At 40.7% G+C, this 20,475-nt stretch overlaps 1 protein-coding gene across 6 annotated transcripts in view; it reads right to left on the bottom strand.

Moving 5' to 3' along the window:
• FAM81A (family with sequence similarity 81 member A) overlaps positions 1-20,475 on the bottom strand; it is a 69,671-nt gene that overhangs the window by 34,568 nt on the left and 14,628 nt on the right. For 3 of the 6 annotated variants that reach the window (XM_053594031.1, XM_053594033.1, XM_053594032.1), the window contains exons 2-3: positions 14,829-14,896; positions 13,716-13,989 (exon numbers count right to left, since the gene is read on the bottom strand). In XM_053594031.1, the coding sequence (XP_053450006.1) occupies positions 13,716-13,989; positions 14,829-14,875 (321 nt within the window). In that variant the 5' untranslated portion in view covers positions 14,876-14,896. Of the gene's footprint in view, positions 1-13,715; positions 13,990-14,799; positions 14,897-20,475 lie in introns of all 6 variants that reach the window. The other 3 variants (XM_053594034.1, XM_053594036.1, XM_053594035.1) reach the window with 1 other exon arrangement.

Here is a 20,475-nt window from a genome sequence, read left to right as displayed (position 1 = left end):
AGAGAAGTAGATGTCTAGAACAGAATAGAGACCCAAGAGATGAATCCAGCTACTTACCGTTATTTATCTTTGACAAGCCAATTAAAAACATTCAGTGGGGAAAAGATTCCCTATTTAACAAATGTTGCTGGGTGAACTGGCTGGCAACCTGTAGAAGACTGAAACTGGACCCACACCTTTCACCATTAACTAAGATAGACTCTCACTGGATAAAAGATTTAAACTTAAGACATGAAACTATAAAAATACTTGAAGAAAGTGCAGGGAAAACTCTTGAAGGAATTGGCCTGGGTGAGTATTTTATGAGGAGGACTCCCAGGCAATTGAAGCAGTATCAAAAATACACTACTGGGACCTGATCAAACTAAAAAGCTTCTGCACAGCCAAGAACACAGTAAGTAAAGCAGGCAAACAGCCCTCAGAATGGGAGAAAATATTTGCAGGTTATACCTCCAATAAAGGTCTAATAACCAGAATCCACAGAGAACTCAAACGTATTAGCAAGAAAAGAACACGTGATCCCATCTCAGGGTGGGCAAGGGACTTGAAGAGAAACTTCCCTAAAGAAGACAGACGCATGATCTACAGACACATGGATGATTGTTTTTGATACAGAATCTCACTCTGTTGCCCAGGCTTCAATGCCTTGAGTGTCAGCCTAGCTCACAGCAACCTCTAACTCCTGGGTTCAAGTGATCTTTCTGCCTCATCCACCCAAGTTACTGAGACTACAGGCACCTATCATGGCACTTAGCTAATTTTTCTATTTTTAGCAGAGATGAGGTCTCACTCTTGATCAGGCTGGTCTCAAAGTCCTGAGCTCAAGCTATCCTCCCACCTTGGCCTCCCTGAGTGCTAGAATTATAGGCGTGAGCCACTGCAGTATTAATATATCTCAATCTGACTAGCTCTATCAGGAGCCTGGAGTAGGCTTTACATCTTGAGAATGGCTTCAGCTTTATTTTTTATAATATAAAATCTTCTGCAGAGGACAATTCTTAAAAAACACACACCCAGTAAAATTTTACTGAGTGAACTAAAAAGCAAGCATAAACCATTAACGAAAATAATAGAAAGCCAGGCAATTTAAAGAAGAAATCCATTAAGAATCTACAGACAAAAAATAACACTTTTCACATCACTGAAACACAACCTGAGTATCTTCACACCTCTTTGCTTTAAATATGCAAATATCACCTTTTGTAGAATATCCACTCTCCCAGTTTTTATATGACTATAAGTAATGACTTCTTCTGAGTCATATCTTATTCTACTTTGTTATGTTCTAAATGTTTATGACCTCCAAAAATTCATATGTTGAAATCCTAACCTCCAACATGGTGGTGTTAAGAAGTGGGAGACAATAAGGTCATGAGAGGAGACCCTTCAAAGATGGGATGAGTGTCCTTCTAAGAGGAGAAGCAGGAGCTTGCTTCAGCTCTCTGCTATGTGAAGATAGAAGACCAGCCACCCACAACCCGGGAAGCAGGGCCTCACCAGACACTGGATCTGCCAGCACCTTGATCTTGGACTTCCCAGTCTCTAGAAATATAAGAAATAAATTTCCATTCCTTCAGCCACCCAGTCCATGGCAATTTGTCATAGCAGCCTGAACTAAGACAATCATGATTTCATTTTAATGAACATTGGTTACAAGGTAGCAATTCCGATCTCTCATCAAGCATCCTAATTTTGGTTGTGGTTAGGTAGATATGCTTAGGTTCATAAGATAAATCCATATAATTAGTGTTTTATATTGGAGTTCTAAATTTCTAAACTTCCTTGCTGCTACTTTATCACAATATATAGTTATTATGAGTTATGAAAACATAAATACTCAGATACCCAAAGTAATTGTTTTACCCAATTAGATTTTACTCAGTTTTCTCTCTCTACAAGAGAAATTATCTTTTCATTTTCAAAACTGCACACTCCAAAAATACATGTAAATGGAAAAGAGGGTTGTCGGGTTAAGGTAATAATAATCATTACATAAAACGTGTTACACATGTTAGGAAAACAGCAAAATTGAAATTACTTTAAAACTCGGCTCGGCGCCTGTAGCTCAAGCGGCTAGGGTGCCAACCACATACACTGGAGCTGGTGGGTTCGAGCCCAGCCCGGGCCTGCCAAACAACAATAACTACAACTGAAAAACAGCTGGGCATTGTGGCAGGTGCCAGTAGTCCCAGCTACTTGGGAAGCTGAGGCAAGAGAATGGCTTAAGCCCAAGAGTTTGAGGTTGCCATGAGCTATGACACCACAGCACTCTACTGAGGGCTACATAAGTGAGACTCTGTCTCAAAAAAAAAAAAAAAAGAAAGAAAGAAAGAAAGAAATTACTTTAAAACTCACTGCTTGTAAATAGTTCAACTATCATCTTAAAGGAACATGTCTGGAGAGAAATAATTAAAATGATTGATGACTTTGGATTGCTGGGCGTGTTTGCTAATGACTCAAATTATGGAAGCAGTTCAAGTGAACTCTCATCACAGAAACGATGGGGCAGGGGAGAACTCAGTGAGAACTGACATTACAATTACCTAGTTTCATGAACAAGTCCTTCCTGAAACTCAGGAAGCAAAGAATAGCTGAATAGCCCAACTTGTCACATTTGAGATTTGCTTACATAAGATCAGGTTACAGAAGAGCTTCCAAGAGGCAAAGTAGAAAAAAGAAAGGAGTACAGTTTGGAGCTTTTAAACATGTGGGTTTCTTCTCAGCACTGCCACTACGGGCCTTGAGACCCCCGGCCATGGGCTGATTTGAAAAGGATGCACTTGGCATAGATGACCTCAGAATCTCTTTTAGTCCTTTTTGCTAGCTGTAAATCTACCACTGGCTTCACTCCAAATTGGGCCTTTATTCACTTAACACGCTTCGGCTATGCTTTGAACAATGGTGTCCCCTCCAAAATTCATGTTGAAACTTAATCTCCATTGTGGTGAAATTAACAAGTGGGACCTTTTGGGAGGTGATTTAAGCCCCCAGGGCTCCACTTTTGTGAATGGATTAGGGCCCTTTTCAGAAGGGCTTGAGGGAGTGGGCCCACTCCCTTCCGCTCTCCTGCCAGGCAGGGACACAACGCTGGTCCTTTATAACCCCTCCACCTTCTGCCATGTGAGGGTGAAGCAAGAAGGCCCCTCATCAGACAACAAAGACCAGCACCTTGGTTTTGAACTTCCCAGCCTCCAAAGCTGTGAGAAATCAATGTCTTAGGGTTTGTGAAAGCAACACAAATGTACTATGACAGCATTCATAGCATTTTGCTCCAAATACTGTGTCTAACAATGCAAAGATGAATTAAGACGAGGTTCCTCTCTTTTCTTTTCTTTTTTTTTTTCTTTTTTTTGAGCAGTCTCTCACTCTGTCACTCAGGCCAGTGCTGTGACATCAGCCAAGCACAGCAACCTCCTAGGTTCAAACCATCCTACTGCCTCAGCCTCCCAAGTAGCTGGGACCATGGGTCCTGCCACGATGATCGGCAATTTTTTTTTATTTTTTTTTTTTGTCTATTTTTAGTAGAGATAGGGGTGTCGCTCTTGCTCAGGCTGGAATGTAATTCTGAAGCTCAAATGATCTACCCTCTTTGGCCTCCCAGAGTGTTAGAGTTACAGGCGTGAGCCACCTTACCCAACTGGCTGGTTCCTCTCTTTTTGAAAAGCCCACAGTCTACTAGGGGCAACAGGCTTGTAGAAAAACAATGCCAGTCCTATTCAGTAAATCCTAAAGCAACAGTGGCTTCTGCTGGGTGTTCAGGATGCATTGAGGGAAAGAGATGGGGGTAAGGGAGGATCTGGCAGGAGGACTTCCTAGAATGAAGGAACTACCAACCACAATGGAGGGCCTGCATGAAGTTGGAAATCACATATTTAAAGTGGTTCTGATCTGGCTCGGTGCCCATAGTACAGTGGTTACGGTCCCGGCCACATGCACTGAGGCTGGTGGGTTTGAACCTGGCCTGGGCCTGCTAAACAAAAATGACAACTGCAACAAAAAAATAGCCAGGTGTTGTGATGGGCAGCTGTAGTCCCAGCTACTCGGGAGACTGAGGCAAAAGAATGGCTTACGCCCAAGAGTTGAGGTTGCTGTGAGCTGTGATACCACAGCACTCTACCGAGGGTGACATAGCGAAACTCTGTCTCAAAAATAAATAAATAAATAATAAATAAAGTGGTTCTGATCATTGGATAAGTGCATGGTAGCCCCCAAAGGGGAAATTATTCCCCGGATTCCACAATTGCAATTAAAGCACTATCACCTCTTAGATTGATAGAAAAAATTAAGAGCAGGGTTTTTTTTTGTTTTTTTTTTTTTTTAATTTGGCCGGGGCTGGGTTTGAACCCGCCACCTCCGGCATATGGGACCGGCACCCTACCCGCTGAGCCAGGGTTTTCTAAGTGTTACGCTATCTCCTTTTACCTGAGGGGACAGTAATGTCAGAAGAGAGTAACTCCTCTCTCTAGTCTTTTCCCCCCACCCACAAGCAAAGGGAACAGAGCTGAGTACACACAGGGAAATGCTGGGTGTGGAAAGAATGAAAAGGCAACACCTACATTCTCACATGAAACACGGGGTGTTTGCATTTTTTAATGACATCCTATGCAGTCTCTCTGTCTCAGCAGGGCATACATTCCAAGACCCCCAGGGGTACCTGAACTGTGAAGAGTACCAAACCCTGTATGAACTATGTTTTTTCCACCTGATAACCAAGATTGCTACAAAGTGACTACGGGCAAGTAGTTTATTCAGGGTCCATCCAGGGGACAAAGGGATGATTCATGTTTCTGGAGAGCCAGAGCAAAACGGCGTGAGATTTTATCACGCTACTAAAACAGTGCCCGATTTTAAACTTTTTAATTGTTTACTTCTGGAATTTTCCATGTACTGTTTTAAGACCCCAGTTGCCTACAGGTAACTGAAACTGCAAAAGCGCACTACTTTTGCCCTTTTGCAGTTTAAGGGTAAGCGGACACTGCTGTGCTTCTTTGCCATTGGTTCAGAGGCTGGGAACCAAAGAACCACTTATCCCCATCACTTTCATTTTATCTATTTTCCTTTCTAGATTTAGGTGCAGAAGAGCTATCAGCCTCCCAGCATATCTGCAATCCTTTGCAAAACTGAAATGTTTAAGTTGGGGGTTCTTCAATTTCGTGCAGTTGTCAACTTGGAGATGCTGAGTTACTCACTCTCTGAGATAAAACTGCCTGAGCACCCAAATATAAAACTGGAAAGATCATTCTAAATATAGACACCACCTTCCAAACACAAGTAAATTATCCACAGCAATCTTATAAACTGTCTATGCCTCTCTGATGTCATTAGACTTCTTTGGTTAAGAAAATCAAACCTGACTCTGGCTAAATTAGAGGGAAATGTAGAATTGATTGGAAGGACAAAGAGGAGAGATACACATCATGAATAGGGAAGCTGAGTATCCAGACTGAGGAGAAGGCACAAAAGTTATACCCTGAGGTCCAGGCAGCAAGAACTACGGGCCAGTATCCTGTAGGCACAGGGCTGCAGGGAGTGTACTCGGGCCATTTCCAGTCCTTGGGTCACTCTGGTCAGTTTTTGCATTCTAGAAAAGGAAAGTCTGACTGCTCTGGCCTGAGCCAGGGACCCCAATCCCCTTCAGCTAAAAATGTGATAAGATACCCCAATTAATAGCTATCCCCGTCTATATCCAGTGGAAGAAAGGTAAATCCACGAGGCAATCAGGCTGAGGGCAGTGACTATGCCCTAGGCCAGGACCAAAAGGCACAAGCTTGGTGAGAATTATCAAAAACAATAGGAGCTGAGGCCAGCACGGTGGCTCATGCCTGTAATCCTAGGACTCTGGGAGGCCAAGGCAGGTAGATAGCTTGAGCTCGCAAGTTCAAGACCAGCCTGAGCAAGAGCGAGACCCCATCTCAACTAAAAATAGAAAAAAATGAGGCAAGAGGATCACTTGTACCCAAGAGTTGGAGGTTGCTGTGAGCTATGATGCCAAGGTGACAGCTTGAGACTCTGTCTCAAAAAAAAAAAAAAAAAAAAAAAAACAGGAGCTCTGCAAACAGTAGCTTAAAAGAGCTGACATAGCTAATGATAACAGTCAAAACAAACTTTAAGACAAGAACTACAGACCAGGTGGAGTGACTCATACCTGTAATGCTAGCACTGTGAGAGGCCAAGTGGTCCCTTGGAGGATCCTTTGAGTTCAGGAGTTTGAGACCAGCCTGAGTAAGAGCAAGATCCTGTCTCTGCTAAAAATAGAAAAAATTAGCCAGGCATTGTGGCAGATGCCTATAGTATGAGCTGCTTGGGAGGCTGAGGCAGGAGGACTGCTTGAGTCCAGGAGTTTGAGGTTGCTATGAGCTAGGCTGATGCTACAGCACTCTAGCCTGGGCAGGAAAATGAGACCCTGCCTCAAAAAAAAAAAAAAAAAAAAAAAGACAAGAAATATTACAAAAGCCAAAGAAAGACAACTTATGATAAAAGGGTCAATACATTAGGAAAATATATACAATAATAAATGCATCTGAACCTGACAACAGAGTGTCCAAATACATGAGGCAAGCACTGACGGAACTGAAAAGAGAAACAGAAAATTCAACAATAGGAGTTGGAGATGCCAAGAATTGATAGAAAGAGACAGAAAATTAGCCACAATTCAGAAGACACAAAACAAGCCTTAAACATTTTAAAGATATTAAAAATATGCAAAGTATGTTCTCTCACCAGACGAAATTAGAGATCTACAACAGAAATAAATTCGGGTAAACCCCAAACATGTGGAAATTAATCGGCACACTTCTAAATAACACATGGGCCAAAAAAGAAACTGCAAAGGAAATTTTAAAGTATTCTTTTTTTTTTTTGCAGAGACAGAGTCTCACTTTATGGCCCTCGGTAGAGTGCCGTGGCCTCACACAGCTCACAGCAACCTCCAACTCCTGGGCTTAAGCGATTCTCCTGCCTCTGCCTCCTGAGTAGCTGGGACTACAGGCGCCCGCCACAACGCCTGGCTATGTTTTGGTTGCAGTTCGGCCGGGGCCGGGCTTGAACCCTCCACCCTCGGTATATGGGGCCGGCGCCTTACCGACTGAGCCATAGGCGCCGCCCGGAAATTTTCAAGTATTCTTAATGAATTAAAACAAAATTCATGAGATGCAGCTAAAGCAATGTTTAGAGGAAACTTTATAGCTTGAAACACCATTATCAAGGGAAGAAAAGGACTCAAATCAATTACCTAAGCTTGCAGAAACTACCTTAAGAAACTAGTGAAAGAGAAAATTAAATCCAAAGCAAGCAGAAAAAAGGAAATAATATAGAGTTGAATAGAACAGAAAACAGAAAAACGATATAAAAATTAAAAAACCAGGACTTACGTTTTCAAACAAAGACCCAGTATTTTTTTTTTTTAAGATATTCGGGCCAGCTTTATTGAAGGGGTGGGTAACACACCTGAAGACTCAATATTGTTAAGATGGCAATTCTCCCCATGTTGATCTATACATTCACAACAATCTCTAACAAAACCATAGATTTTTAAACATAAATTGGCAAGCCAATCCTAAAATTTATATGAAAATACAAAGGACCCAGAATAGCCAAAACAATTTTTTTTTTTGGAGACAGAGTCTCCCTATGTCGCCCTCGGTAGACTGCCATGGCTTCACAGCTCACAGCAACCTCACACTCTTGGGCTTAAGCAATTCTCTCGCCTCAGCCTTCCAAGTAGCTGGGACTACAGGCACCCGCCACAACGCCCAGCTATTTTGTTGTTGTTGTTGTTGCAGTTGTCATTGTTAGGTGGCCCAGGCTGGGTTCGAACCCGCCAGCCTCAGTGTATGTGGATGGCGCTGTAACCACTGTGCTACAGGCGCTGAGCCGCCAAAACAATTTTGCAAAGGAAAACAAAATTGAAGGATTTATACTACCTAATTTCAAAATGTACTCTAAAGCTAGAAAACAAGACAGTGTGGTACTGACATATGGAAAACCATACAGTTCAATGGAATCCAAAAATAAGACCTTGTATTGTATGGTCAATTGAGATTTGACAAAGAAACAAATGGAAAAAGGATAGTTTTTCCTTAGACATCAGAATGAAAAAAAATTAACTTAGACCCTTGTATCACACCACAAACAAAATGAATCACAGACTGAAATATAAAAACTATAAGTTTTTAAGAAAATAGAGGAGAAAAATCTTTGTGAAGTTGGGTTAATAAGCAAACAGTTCTTAATACACAACCCCATGGGTATAAACCATAAAAGAAAAAAAAATTGGTAAGTTAGACCTCATTAAAATTTAAAATCTTTGTACTTCAAAAGATTCAATTAGGAAAATGAAAATAGCATCACAGAATGGGGGAAAATATTTGCAAATCACGTATCTGATAAGGGACTTGTATATAATAACTTTATAAAAGTTTTTAATAAAAAATTAAAAATTTGGGCACGCCTATGGCTCAGTGAGTAGGGCGCCGGCCCCATATACCAAAGGTGGTGGGTTCAAACCCGGCCCCGGCCAAACTGCAACAAAAAAATAGCTGAGTGTTGTGGTGGGCACCTGTGGTCCCAGCTACTCAGGAGGCTGAGGCAAGAGAATCGCCTAAGCCTAACAGCTGGAGGTTGCGGTGAGCTGTGATGCCATACCACTCTACTGAGGGCAACAAAGTGAGACTCTGTCTCTAAAAAAAAAAAAAAATTAAATATTTATTAAAAGACAAATAACCTGATTTAAAAATGGGTTCATCTATAGCATAGATGAACCCTGAAAACATTATGCTATATAAAATAAGCCAGATACAAAAGGACAAATATTGTATGATTCCACGTATATGAGGTAGCTAGAAAAGGCAAATTTATACAGATAGAAAACAGGATAGAGATTACCTGTTCTAAGGTTTCTAGGAGCGGAGGAGAAAGTAGAAAGGGGAGTTACTGTTTAATAGAAATAGCGTGGGGTAATGAAAACATTTCAGACATGGATAATAGTGATGGTTGTGCAACATGTGAGTGTATTTAATGTCACTGGATTGTACACTCAAAAATGGTTAAAATGGTAACGTTTTTACCACAATGGGAAAAAATTTAATTTTTAAAAAACGGGCAGAAGATTTAGAGAGATGCTTCATCCAAGAAGACAAATAAATGGCCACATGAAAAGGTGCTTGACAGGGCTAGTAAGTAGGGAAATGCAAATTAGCCCAATAATGAGAGACTACTGTACACAGTCACTGGAACAGCGGGGAGGAACCTGCAGCTTAAGGCCACATCTGGCTTTCTAGGTCCTCAAGTACAGAGCCTTTTGATTGAATCCAAATTTTACAACACAAATGCTTTTATTTTTATTAATGCTTTTTTGTTCATCTTTTTATCTATTTTATTTTTTAAAACGAATGTATTTAAAATACCAAACTTAATTAAGTTTCAACAAAGTAATCCTCTCAGATTGACCAGCATAATTAAAACAGTAGTAAGCCATACGGGCTAAATTAACCGCTCAGGATTTAGTTCTAACTTCCTCCATCTGACTGGCGCCACAACTGCAGGAGGCTGGTTGGCCAGACTTTATGGAGGTTGAGTACTCCAGTCTGTTATCAGCTTTTGACAATGGTGCACTGTGTTTCTGTTTGAAGTAGAATTTGTAAATAGTTCCACGGCTCAACAGTATTTTTTAATTCTGTCTGCTTAACAGTCCATCGTGTCAAAAGACCAAAAGAATATGGAAGGAAAAAAACAGATTTTCTAATGAGGATTGAAAATTGTAATAGTGTCTTGTTTCTGCTAAAGAGTAGATCAATTTGCTTGCTTTGTGATACTTCAGTATCAACATTAAAAAACTTCAAAGCTCATCAGCACTGTCACACCCATAAGGACCACAGGTAATTTAAACCAGAGGGAAAGGCATGGAAGGTTGTATTGCAGAAATTAAAAGATGAAAAGCAAAGCAAATTCTTTCAAACAGCAATAAGACCTGGCAATAATGCTACTGAAGCAACTTATAAGTAGCTTATATACCCGCGAAACCATTAAGTGATGCAGTAATTGTGAAAGAATGCGTTATTAAAGTTGTCGGATGTGGCTGAAGTTGTAGCATGCTTACACCCTGAGAACATTTCAAAGTCCAAACAACTGCCTCTTTCAAGGGAGAACCATACTGACTGGCAGCATGAACCAGGCTCCGACTTAACAGAACAACTTCAGGCAATATTCCAAAAGGAAAGTATATATTATCCAATTACACTGGATGAATCAACTGATAGACAATACTGACTCTGCACAGGCTTTAGACTTCATTCAGGTCATAACAGAAGATTTTCTTTGCTACGAAGAGTTACTGGCTTTAGGCCCTCCCACAAACAAAACACTGAGAATAGCTATCTTCAACACCTTTCAAGATAAATACCATGAAGTTGAACTAAAGTTGTTAAATTTAGAGAGTATATGTACAGACGGTGCACCTTCCATGACAGGAAAACGTGAAGGTTTTATTGCACAGACAAAAAAATGTATTAACTGATCCAGATGCTATCATTTCTTTTCATTGTATCTTACGTCAGCAAAATCTCTGTGCTAAAGCCACTATTTTAAGTGAACTTTGCAACAAGTTATGAGCACTGTTATCCATGCAAATGCAAACCTGAGATATTCAGTGTGGATTTGCCGTATCATTCTAAGCGGCATGGGCTATCACAGGGACAGATGTTAGCCAAAATTTAATTTCTGCAAGAACAGTTAGTTAAATTTTATGAAAAACAGAATCAGCAATGTGAATTATTGAAAGAAGATTTTTACAGGAATGCAGCATTTCTGTAAGATATGTCAAATCAAAACGAATATTTCTTTCAATGTAAACTAAGTCTATATATGATACATGGTAAAAATTCAAACATTTTTTTAAAAGCTAGCTTTTTATCAAAACACTTCTTCAAAAAGAAAATTCAGATGAACATTTTTTCCCAGTTAACAAACATCACTGATGAGCAGGATAATGTGCAAATCATTTAAAGAATACCCAACTATTCTAGACCTATTAATTGGAGAATACAATGAAAGGTTTGCTGACTTCGAGAATTAGGACATCACACTCAAGTTAGCATTTCAGCTTCGCCTAGTTGATATCACCAAGGCACCTAAAGTACAGATGGAACTGATGGAGCTCTCAGTAGAAGACATTTTCAATTCGTTGTTACATGCTAAGAAAGATTGAAATATGGAAAAATACAGTATGATACCCACGCCCGAAAAGTGTTCTCTTGCTTTACAGCCACTTATAGCTACACATCTACCTTCTCCTCCCTAATCCAAATGGAGACTCCCTTAAGGTCACAAATGACTAAACCAATCTAGAGGGTCAACTGGAACTGCCCAGCACCCCTATACTGAAACCAAATCTTCAAATCGTTTCCAACAAAAAGCAGACATAACAAAGTCTTTAAAAGATTAGTTAACTTTACAGGCGGTGCCTGTGGCTCAAGGAGTAGGGTACTGGTCCCATATGCCAGAGGTGGCGGGTTCAAACCTAGCCCCGGCCAAAAACCAAAAAAAAAAAAAGATTAGTTAACTTTAAAATTAACAAATAGTTTTCATGTTTGGAAATTACTAAGTAGATAGCAAGGCAGCTTTATTTGATAACATCTAAATTAATGTAGCCTTCCAACATGAAAATGTTCCCCATCCTGCCCTAGGGTGACTATAATGGAAAAGACAGCTAATAGCAAATGTTGGTGAGGCTGTGGCAAAACTGGAGCCTTCATATATTGCTGGTGGAATTATAAAATGGTTTGGCCACTTTGGAAAATCATTTGGCTATGTTTGTTATGATTGTTGTTTTAGTTCCTGAGGCTCAAATGGCTATGTTTTAAAAGTTAAACATAAGCTCACTATAAGACCCAGCAATTCCACTTCTAATAATTTACCCAACAGAAACAAAAACATATTTCCACATCAAAGACTTGTCATAAGTGTTCATAAAAGCTTTACTGCTGCTAGCTAAGAATAGAAAATAATCTAAATGTCTATCAATTAATGAACAGATAAGCAGAATGTGGCATAATCATACAATAGAAAACTACTCAGGCATAAAGAGGAACATGATACGTTCTAGAACATGGCTGAACCTCAGAAAGATTATGCTAAGTGAAAGAAGCCAGGCACAAAAGACTTAATATTATATAATTCCATATACATAAAATTTCCAGAAAAGACCAATTCATAAAGACAGAAAAGAAATAGAAATGAGTGGTTGACTGGGGCTGGGTGGAAGTAGGGATTGACTATAAACAGGTTTGTGTGATTTGGGGGGATATCGCAATTCCCTAAAATGGAATAGTGTTGATGGTTGTCTGATTGCATAAATTTACTAAAATTCATTTATCATACACTCACAATGGGTGAATTTTTTTTTGAGACAGAGCCTCAAGCTGTTGCCCTGGGTAGAGTGCCATAGCATCACAGCTCACAGCAACCTCCAACTCCTGGGCTCAAGTGATTCTCCTTCCTCTGCCTCCCAAGTAGCTGTGACTACAGGCACCTGCCACAACACCCAGCTATTTTTTGGTTGCAGTGGTCGTTGTTGTTTGGTGGGCCCGGGCTGGATTTGAACCTGCCAGCTCAGGTGTATGTGGCTGGCGCCTTAGCTGCTTGAGCCCAGGTACCAAGCCACAATGGGTGAATTTTTATGGCATTTAAATTACATATCAATGAACCTGTTCAAAAAATAAATAAATAAGCCCTGGCATGGTGGCTCATACCTGTAATCCTAACACTCTGGGAGGCTGAAGGAAGGAGGATCCCACAAGCCCAGGAGTTCGAGATAGCTTGAGAAAGATGGAGACACCCATCTCTACTAAAAATAGAAAAAAAAATTAGCTGAGTGTGGTGGCAGGTGCCTGTAGTTCCAGCTACTTGGGAGGCTGAGGCCGGAGGACTGTGAACCCAGGAGTCTGGGGTTGCTGTGAGTGAGGCTGACACCATGGCAATCTAGCCTGGGCAACAGAGACAACATCTCAAAAAAAATTAATTAATTTTAAAAATATGACAACAGAAAAAGAAAAGAGTTAAGAAGTATAATTAAGATACAATCCCTATGCCAGGAAACAAAGATTTTCTTTAATCTAGCCACATATCTTTAATTCATATATATAACAATTACACGCAAAAGGTATGACCACAGTGCAGAGACGGAACCCCAGGGCCTAAATGAGCTTAAGCTTTCTGAACTAAACTGGGTGGTCCCGACAACTGCTCAAAAAACAGCAGTAAATTTGCAAATTCTAAAAATAGACAACATTGCCCTTTCTGAGAAAAATCGAGCAATAAAAGGGGTATCTGAGAAGCAATTCAAATGCCAAAATTGTTTGAGTAGTAAACTGTATTACACATAATCACTATGACCTAGAAACATTGAATCTGAAGCAGCAAAGGCTGACCTAGTAATTGATTTAGTAGCTGTCTTCAAAGCCATAAAGGTTCTTACAGTGAAACTATCTGACTAGTTCTTTTCTCTCTGCATTGAGAGCCAAACAAAACAAAACGATTTAATAATCAGCAAGGTAAATTTAGATTAAACATAAATAACACTGACAGTGACTGCTATCAAATACTGGAATGAATTTAATTAAGATATTTGTGCAACCTGTTTCCTTGGTGATCATTAAGAATAGCAAGGCAGGCAGCTTTGGTCTGAGTGCATTACTGCTCGGGAGGAGGGCACACCTTACCTCAATGTCCCGATTTAGTTGCTTCACTATGGCAGTTATGTTCCTGATGTGCTCCTCCAAGAAAAGCCTGGCCAAGCGGTCACCTCCCCCTTTGTTTTGCATTTTCTGCAGACTGTTGACAATGTCGTCTTTAATCCGGAAGGCGTGCTCCACGAGGGCGGCAGTGGTTTTCTCATGGCAGAGGATCCTATCTTCCAGCTGTTCCACTAGGCTCACAGATGAGTAAGGTGCCATGGTCAGGGACTGGCTGTGTCGGGGCATGGTTCTAACTCGCCTAGGGAAGGGAACCACATCGAGAGGGTTGTTCGTTGGGGAAAAAAATAATTTTTAAAGGCAGATTCAAAACTTCCCAGAGAAAGAAATATAAATCACCTATTTCTATAAGCTACATAGGGTTTGAGGCACGGTTTCTGTCCAAAAGAGTTTTTTTCCCATGAGCTAAGCAAGATCTTTAAATAATTATGCCCTTGGACTTGAGTGTGCTGGTAGCAAGTTCTATGACCTCCAAGAGCAAGAGGCTGGAGGAACTGGGCCCACCAAAATGTCTCCCCATTATAAGCCATGTTATCAAGATCAAGCTTACAAACAAAGTCTCCTGACATAGCTCCTTTCCTCCTCCCTCCCCCTAAAGCAGTGGTTACAAATCCAAATGCGTGTAGAAGTCTGTAAGTGACATAATTAAGTGACGCATAACACGTATGATGCAATAGAGAGCCGTGGGGACTGTGGAGAACTGGCAAGGGCATTATCCAGCCAAAGGGAGCCATGATTCTGCTCCACCACAAGTGACAATCTGGGAATGCAGGTCCATTTTTCCAGATCATTTTCCAGATCTTTCAAAAAAGAGCTAGCAAATTGACAGGAAATTGAACCCTCCTCCAGACTGTGAAATCTCCATCTCCTGGGGTCACTGAGTGGTCCACAGCAGTCTACAAATTGAAAGCTAGGAAAGGGGACACAATAGCACTTCTCTTGCCCTTGAACAAAACCACGCTCAGATAATGTAACAGCCCAAGCCTTCATTTTTAATAACTATCACACCCACCAGCAGCCCTCATGGGATTGGTGAAAAGGAAAAGTATACCTTAGATGCATATTTTCCATATATTATACCTTTCCTCAGTGACAAGAGAAGGAAATACGGTGCTCTGCTGGGCCATTTTCTTTTTAATAATTCACATCTGTTGAAAAAATAAGCACTAAATTATTTAACAGTTTATATCCAGAACGTAAGTAACCTCAAAAACTTACTATTAAGTTGCTAAGTGGATCATAAATTATGTTGACACTAACCAGTTATATTATTAAACACCTTGTATCTTATATATAAAATAAGCAACAAATGTTTCCGAATAAGAAGGAAAAAAAGAACAAGCAAAACCAAAACACTTCTAAAATGAATACTGCTCAGCCTCACTAGACGGATTAATAATGACTGTTAAATGGGTTTCCTGAACTATCTTCTCTCCAAATCTGCATCTCAAGCTTGAGAAATCACTTTTATAGAAACAAGAGTGACTTAAACAGACTTATTCAATCTTATACTTCTCTGGAGATACTTGCAGACAACGACATTAGTAAACTTGATTGTAACAAATGTAGTAAGTTCCATGGCAAATGAAGAGGACTTGTTTCTAAATCGACCTTAAATAAAACAATGCACGATCAATGTGACCTAATTTGGAGGGAATCTATGTCTCCACTAAGAAAATGAGAATGATATTCTTTATTAGAACTTTAAAACTTTATTGTAAGATACCATTGAAAGAACCAGACCAGCGCCATCTTAGGAGTTAAGTTTCACTCCCTCCTCTACTCCCCCCACCCCCACCATTTCATTCAGTAAGTTTCACCTTCCAGGCAAGTCCAGGTAAGCCCAGGCAATTCCCTGAAATCATGAGACAACTGCCCACCAATCAGGGACCCCCCCCCCACCTAACCAATCCAGAAGCGCCTCCTTTGTTTCAAGCTGTGCACGCCCACCTGCTGCAAGGGACCATAAAATACCCCTGTTCCAGGGCTTGGGGCTCCTGGCTCTGATCCGTTGTAACGGAGACCCCAGGAGTCCAAGCTCGAGCTTGCAATAATACGGCTCTTTTGCTTTTGCATCGGACTCGGCTTCTTAGTGGTCTTTATGGGGGATTTCAAGATCTGGACACAACACCATCATCCAGATTATATCTCTCACATAAGGAATATTTGATCATCACAATTCATTACAAATCTGAACAAAACTAGTTTCTCCATACTTCTGTTCATTGCCTTAAAACAATGAATGCCTAGTAACTGAGATCTGATTCTATCATTACTTCCAATTTAGATGCTAGATTCAGAAAGCATTTCTGATTGAAGCCACTGTTTTGGCATCATCTTGCCAGTGTTTTATTTTAGAAATTCAAAATGTGAACATTGCACTTCTCGAAACAAAGAACTTAAAATATAAACAAATTGCATTTAAACAAAAAAAAAAAAAGCAATCCCAACAAGCTACAACACTCAAGGAGCTCATAAGTGTCAAAGATAAGAATTTCTGCCACATAGACTACAGGAGTGCCGCTTATTCCTGGGGGATACAGTCCAAGTACCCTAGTGTATGCCTGAAACCATAGATAGTACCAAACCCTAAATATTCTATGTTATTTCCCATAAATAGAATGGATCATAGGTATGTATTTCACATACACACCTATAATAAAGTTTCATTTATACATTAGGCACTCTTGTGCTCTTGTACTTTGGGACTATTATTAAGTAAAATAAGGATCATTTGAACACAGCACTGTGATACCTCCACAGTCAATGGGATCACAGAGACAGATACTAAGTGATTACTAGGCGGGTAACAGACAGCACGGACACACACTGGACATCCTGGACAGGACAGAGCAGGGACACATGGGATGTCATCACCACACTACTCAGAACAATGTGCAATTTATTTTTTATTATTTTATTATTATGTATTGATTTAAGAAAGTATCTCACTCTGTCACCCAGGCTAGAGCACCATGGCATCATAGCTCACAGCTACCTCAGACTCTTGAGCAGAAGCAATCTTCCTGCCTCAGCCTCCCAAGCAGCTGGGCCTACAGGTCCCTGCCACAATACCCAGCTAGCTTTTTCTATTTTTGAGAGACAGAATCTTGCTCTTGCTCAAGCTGGTCTTAAATTCCTAAGCTTAAGGGATCTGCCCGCCTTGACCTCCCAGAGTGCTAGGATTATAGGTGTGAGCCACCAAACCAGCCCTAACAATGTGCAATTTAAATGAATTTTTTTAATTTCTAGAATTTTCCATCTAATATCTTTGGACTAAGGCTAACCGTGGGTCGCCGAAACTGCAGAAACCAAAGCTGTGGATAGATAGGAGAGGACTACTGAAAATAAAATTAGGCCAGTAATTCTAAATTAGGCTATTTAGAATCTTTACAATTTTAAAACTGTTAAGACACCTCAGATGAGATATTAATCTAAATAATGTTTAAGAAACAGTCACTTGGCATCTATTAGGCAGCCAAGCAATCTAAATAGATAAGACAAACTCCCTTTCTTCTAGGGAAGTCATCTAAATCGGCCATAAAAAAATGGGATAAGTGGCTAACTGCAGGAACAAAAACAGACGGGAAGGAAGAAAAGGAGGAGGGTTAATGTTTCCCAGGTAGCAGCTAGAGCAGTGAGAACTGATGGAAGGGAACAGGCTTTCCCGAGGTGGGCTAGGAAGAGATCATTCCAGGACTTCTCTCGTCAACACTCCAACCTCTACTTCCGTTCTCCTCAACGCCCTACGGTCTGACCTGTTCTTCTGGCCTCATCTTTAGCCACTTCACTGGCTCCAGTCAGCTCTAACACTCTCCACTGCCACCCCTCCAGCGCCCTCCTTAGATATATCACTGACTCTCCTGCCCTCTTACCTTTGCTCACGAGCCCTATCAGAAATGTCCTTCCCATCCCTGCCAGTCTAGAAAGCTCGTACTCATCCTTTAAGACCTCACCAGCGCCTTGATTCTATAAACTGTCTCCCTCTCTTACATTTCTTCAGCACTTTAATGATGTTTTCAATGCCACTTATTATGCCCTATTCTTTTTAGCTGCTTAATGGTCTGTGTCTGTTACTAAATGATATGCTTCTTAAGAGCACATTTCAAATCTTAATAGACAGACAGGTGACCTGGAAGACTCCGGGAATGTTTGTTGAGTGAATAAATGACCAGTGCATCAGGATCAGAGACAGCAGCTATAACAGCAGTAGAGAACATGGCTCAGTTAAAAAGTATGCCTCTCTTTTACAGAACACACTCTTGAGTAAAACAGAAAAAGAAAGAAAGAAAACACAAAAGAAATGGGGAAAAAAATTAAAGGAAAAACTAAACCAAAAAACGTATAGCTCTTTTTTTTTCTTTGAAAGAGTCTTACTCTGTCACCCCTGGCATCACAGCTCACAGCAACCTCAAATTCCTGGGCTCAAGCAATCCTTTTGCCCCAGTCTCCTGAATAGCTGGAACTACAGGCACAGGCAATAATACCCAGCTACTTTTTATATATTTCTCTCTCTCTCTCTTTTTTTTTTTTACAGTTTGTGGCTGGGGCTGGGTTTGAACCCACCACCTCTGGCATATGGGGCTGGCATCTTACTCCTTTGAGCCACCAGTGCCGCCCTGCTTTTTATATTTTTAATAGAAATGGGGTCTTGCTTTGCTCAGGCTGGTCTTGAACTCCTGAGCTCAAGCAATCTACCTGCCTTGGTCTCCTAGAGTGCTAGGATTATAGGTGTGAGTCTCTATGCCCAGCCAAAAGTATAATTCTTTACCAAGCCTGAGTCCCAAATATTATACACTCAATGGAGTGTCCGAATGAATGGAAACTATGGCATCACCTCCTCTGAAGCCGTTTCATCCATCTGGATGAAGCTACAAAAGCCCAACCAGTTCAACTTTCTAAAAAAGCAGTCTATGCACCACTGATTACTGGAAAAGGCTTTTCAGTAGCCAGCCCTTCTGCCTGCTATGTGCTATGATAGACAATTGTAGGCTCGGCGCCTGTGGCTCAAGTGGCTAAGGCACCAGCCACATACACCTGAGCTGGCATGTTAGAATCCAGCCCGGGCCCACCAAACAACAATGAGGGCTGCAACCAAAAAATAGCCAGGCGTTGTGGTGGGCGCCTGTAGTCCCAGCTACTTGGGAGGCAGAGACAGGAGACTCGCTTGAGCCCAGGAGTTGGAGGTTGCTGTGAGCTGTGATGCTACAGCACTCTACCCAGGGCAACAGCTTGAGGCTTTGTCTCAAAAAAAGAAAGAAAATTGTATATGGCCTGAGGTCACCACCCAGCATTCAGAACTGACGTCCCCTCTCGAACATGGTGAGGATCTGTCTATCTCAGCGGTTCTCAACCTGCGGGTCGCCACCCCTTTGTAACTATGAAAATACATTGCGGCATTTGGAAGGTTGAGAACCACTGGTCTATTTGTTAGGTCGCTTGCTTTGTTAGTATCATGATTCTTTGCCAGAACATGGGATTTACACTGCAGATGAATAAAGATTAAAAATAAATAAGTCACTAGATTAAATAGCTTCTCAAGCACCATTTCTAGATCCTCCCATTGTCAATTCTGGTTTCCTTGCCTGAGACTATCATCCCCTGGACATTTATAAATCTCATCTCTGATGCCACAAGTGGGTCTACAACCTTATCATGGGGGTCTGGGTTTCACACTGTTTTTGTTGTTGTTGTTGTTTTTTGTTTGTTTGTTTTTTGCAGGTTTTGGTCGGGGCTGGGTTTGAACCCACCACCTCCAGCATATGGGGCCAGCGCCCTGCCCTTTGAGCCACAGGCACTGCCTATTCACACTGTTTTGATTATGCTGTGATTCAATGTTATACTAAACAGTCGTCACTTTATAAGATCTTAAAAACTGGGGAGATTAGGGGAAGGAACAGGTAGATAAAGCAAGGAGAAAAGAAGTGAAGGATATAAGAAAAATTAAAAGCACAATGCCCCAAATATGCAAAATAGCAATAGAATTTGGAGGTTCATACAAAAGTAAAGGGAAATGCTATTATCTAAATCAAAATAACTTGGTGGCACCTGTGGCTCAAGAAGTAGGGCACCAGCCCCATATATCGGAGGTGGTGGGTTCAAACCCAGCCCCAGCCAAAAAAAATTACTCGTGATTAGGATGATTCTGTGAATGAAGTAAGAAGCAAAAAGAAGCAGATATATATGCATATTTAATATTTTAATGATAAAAGGAGGTATTAATGTCAATCAATTTTTTATGTATTTTTTTTTATGTATTTTTTAAGAGAGACAGGGGTCTTGCTATGTTGCCCAGGCTGGCCTCAAGCAATCATCCTTCTCAGCCTTCCAAGTAACTGGTACTACAGGCACATGCCACTGTCCCCAGAGAATTATTACATTTTTATAAGTCATATGACACTGAGTAGAAATATCACAGTATCATTTTAACGTAACATGATAAATGAATTTAATAAATCAAAATGACAATTTTTACTAAAAAAGAATACCAATCATGTAAAAACTAGCATTTTTTCATTTTGCCATTAAAATATAGCACTGATACGTTAGGCTGTCAGAATAAAAAACATAGGCAAAGCATTTATGAATAAAGGGGTTGTAATTTGGTGGTGAAAAAAACCTATTTCCTTATAGTTAAAAATAGAGTGAAAGGATAGGCAGGCAGAGAACAGTTGAAAGTGTGTCTGGAAAGACAGGTGGGAGTTGTTCTCTAACTCATTTCCAGCAA

This window comes from Nycticebus coucang, chromosome 6, assembly GCF_027406575.1.
Source record: "Nycticebus coucang isolate mNycCou1 chromosome 6, mNycCou1.pri, whole genome shotgun sequence".
Classification (NCBI taxonomy): Eukaryota; Metazoa; Chordata; class Mammalia; order Primates; family Lorisidae; genus Nycticebus; species Nycticebus coucang.
Note: the sequence above shows the minus strand (reverse complement) of the source record. Positions and strands in the feature narration are given on the sequence as shown.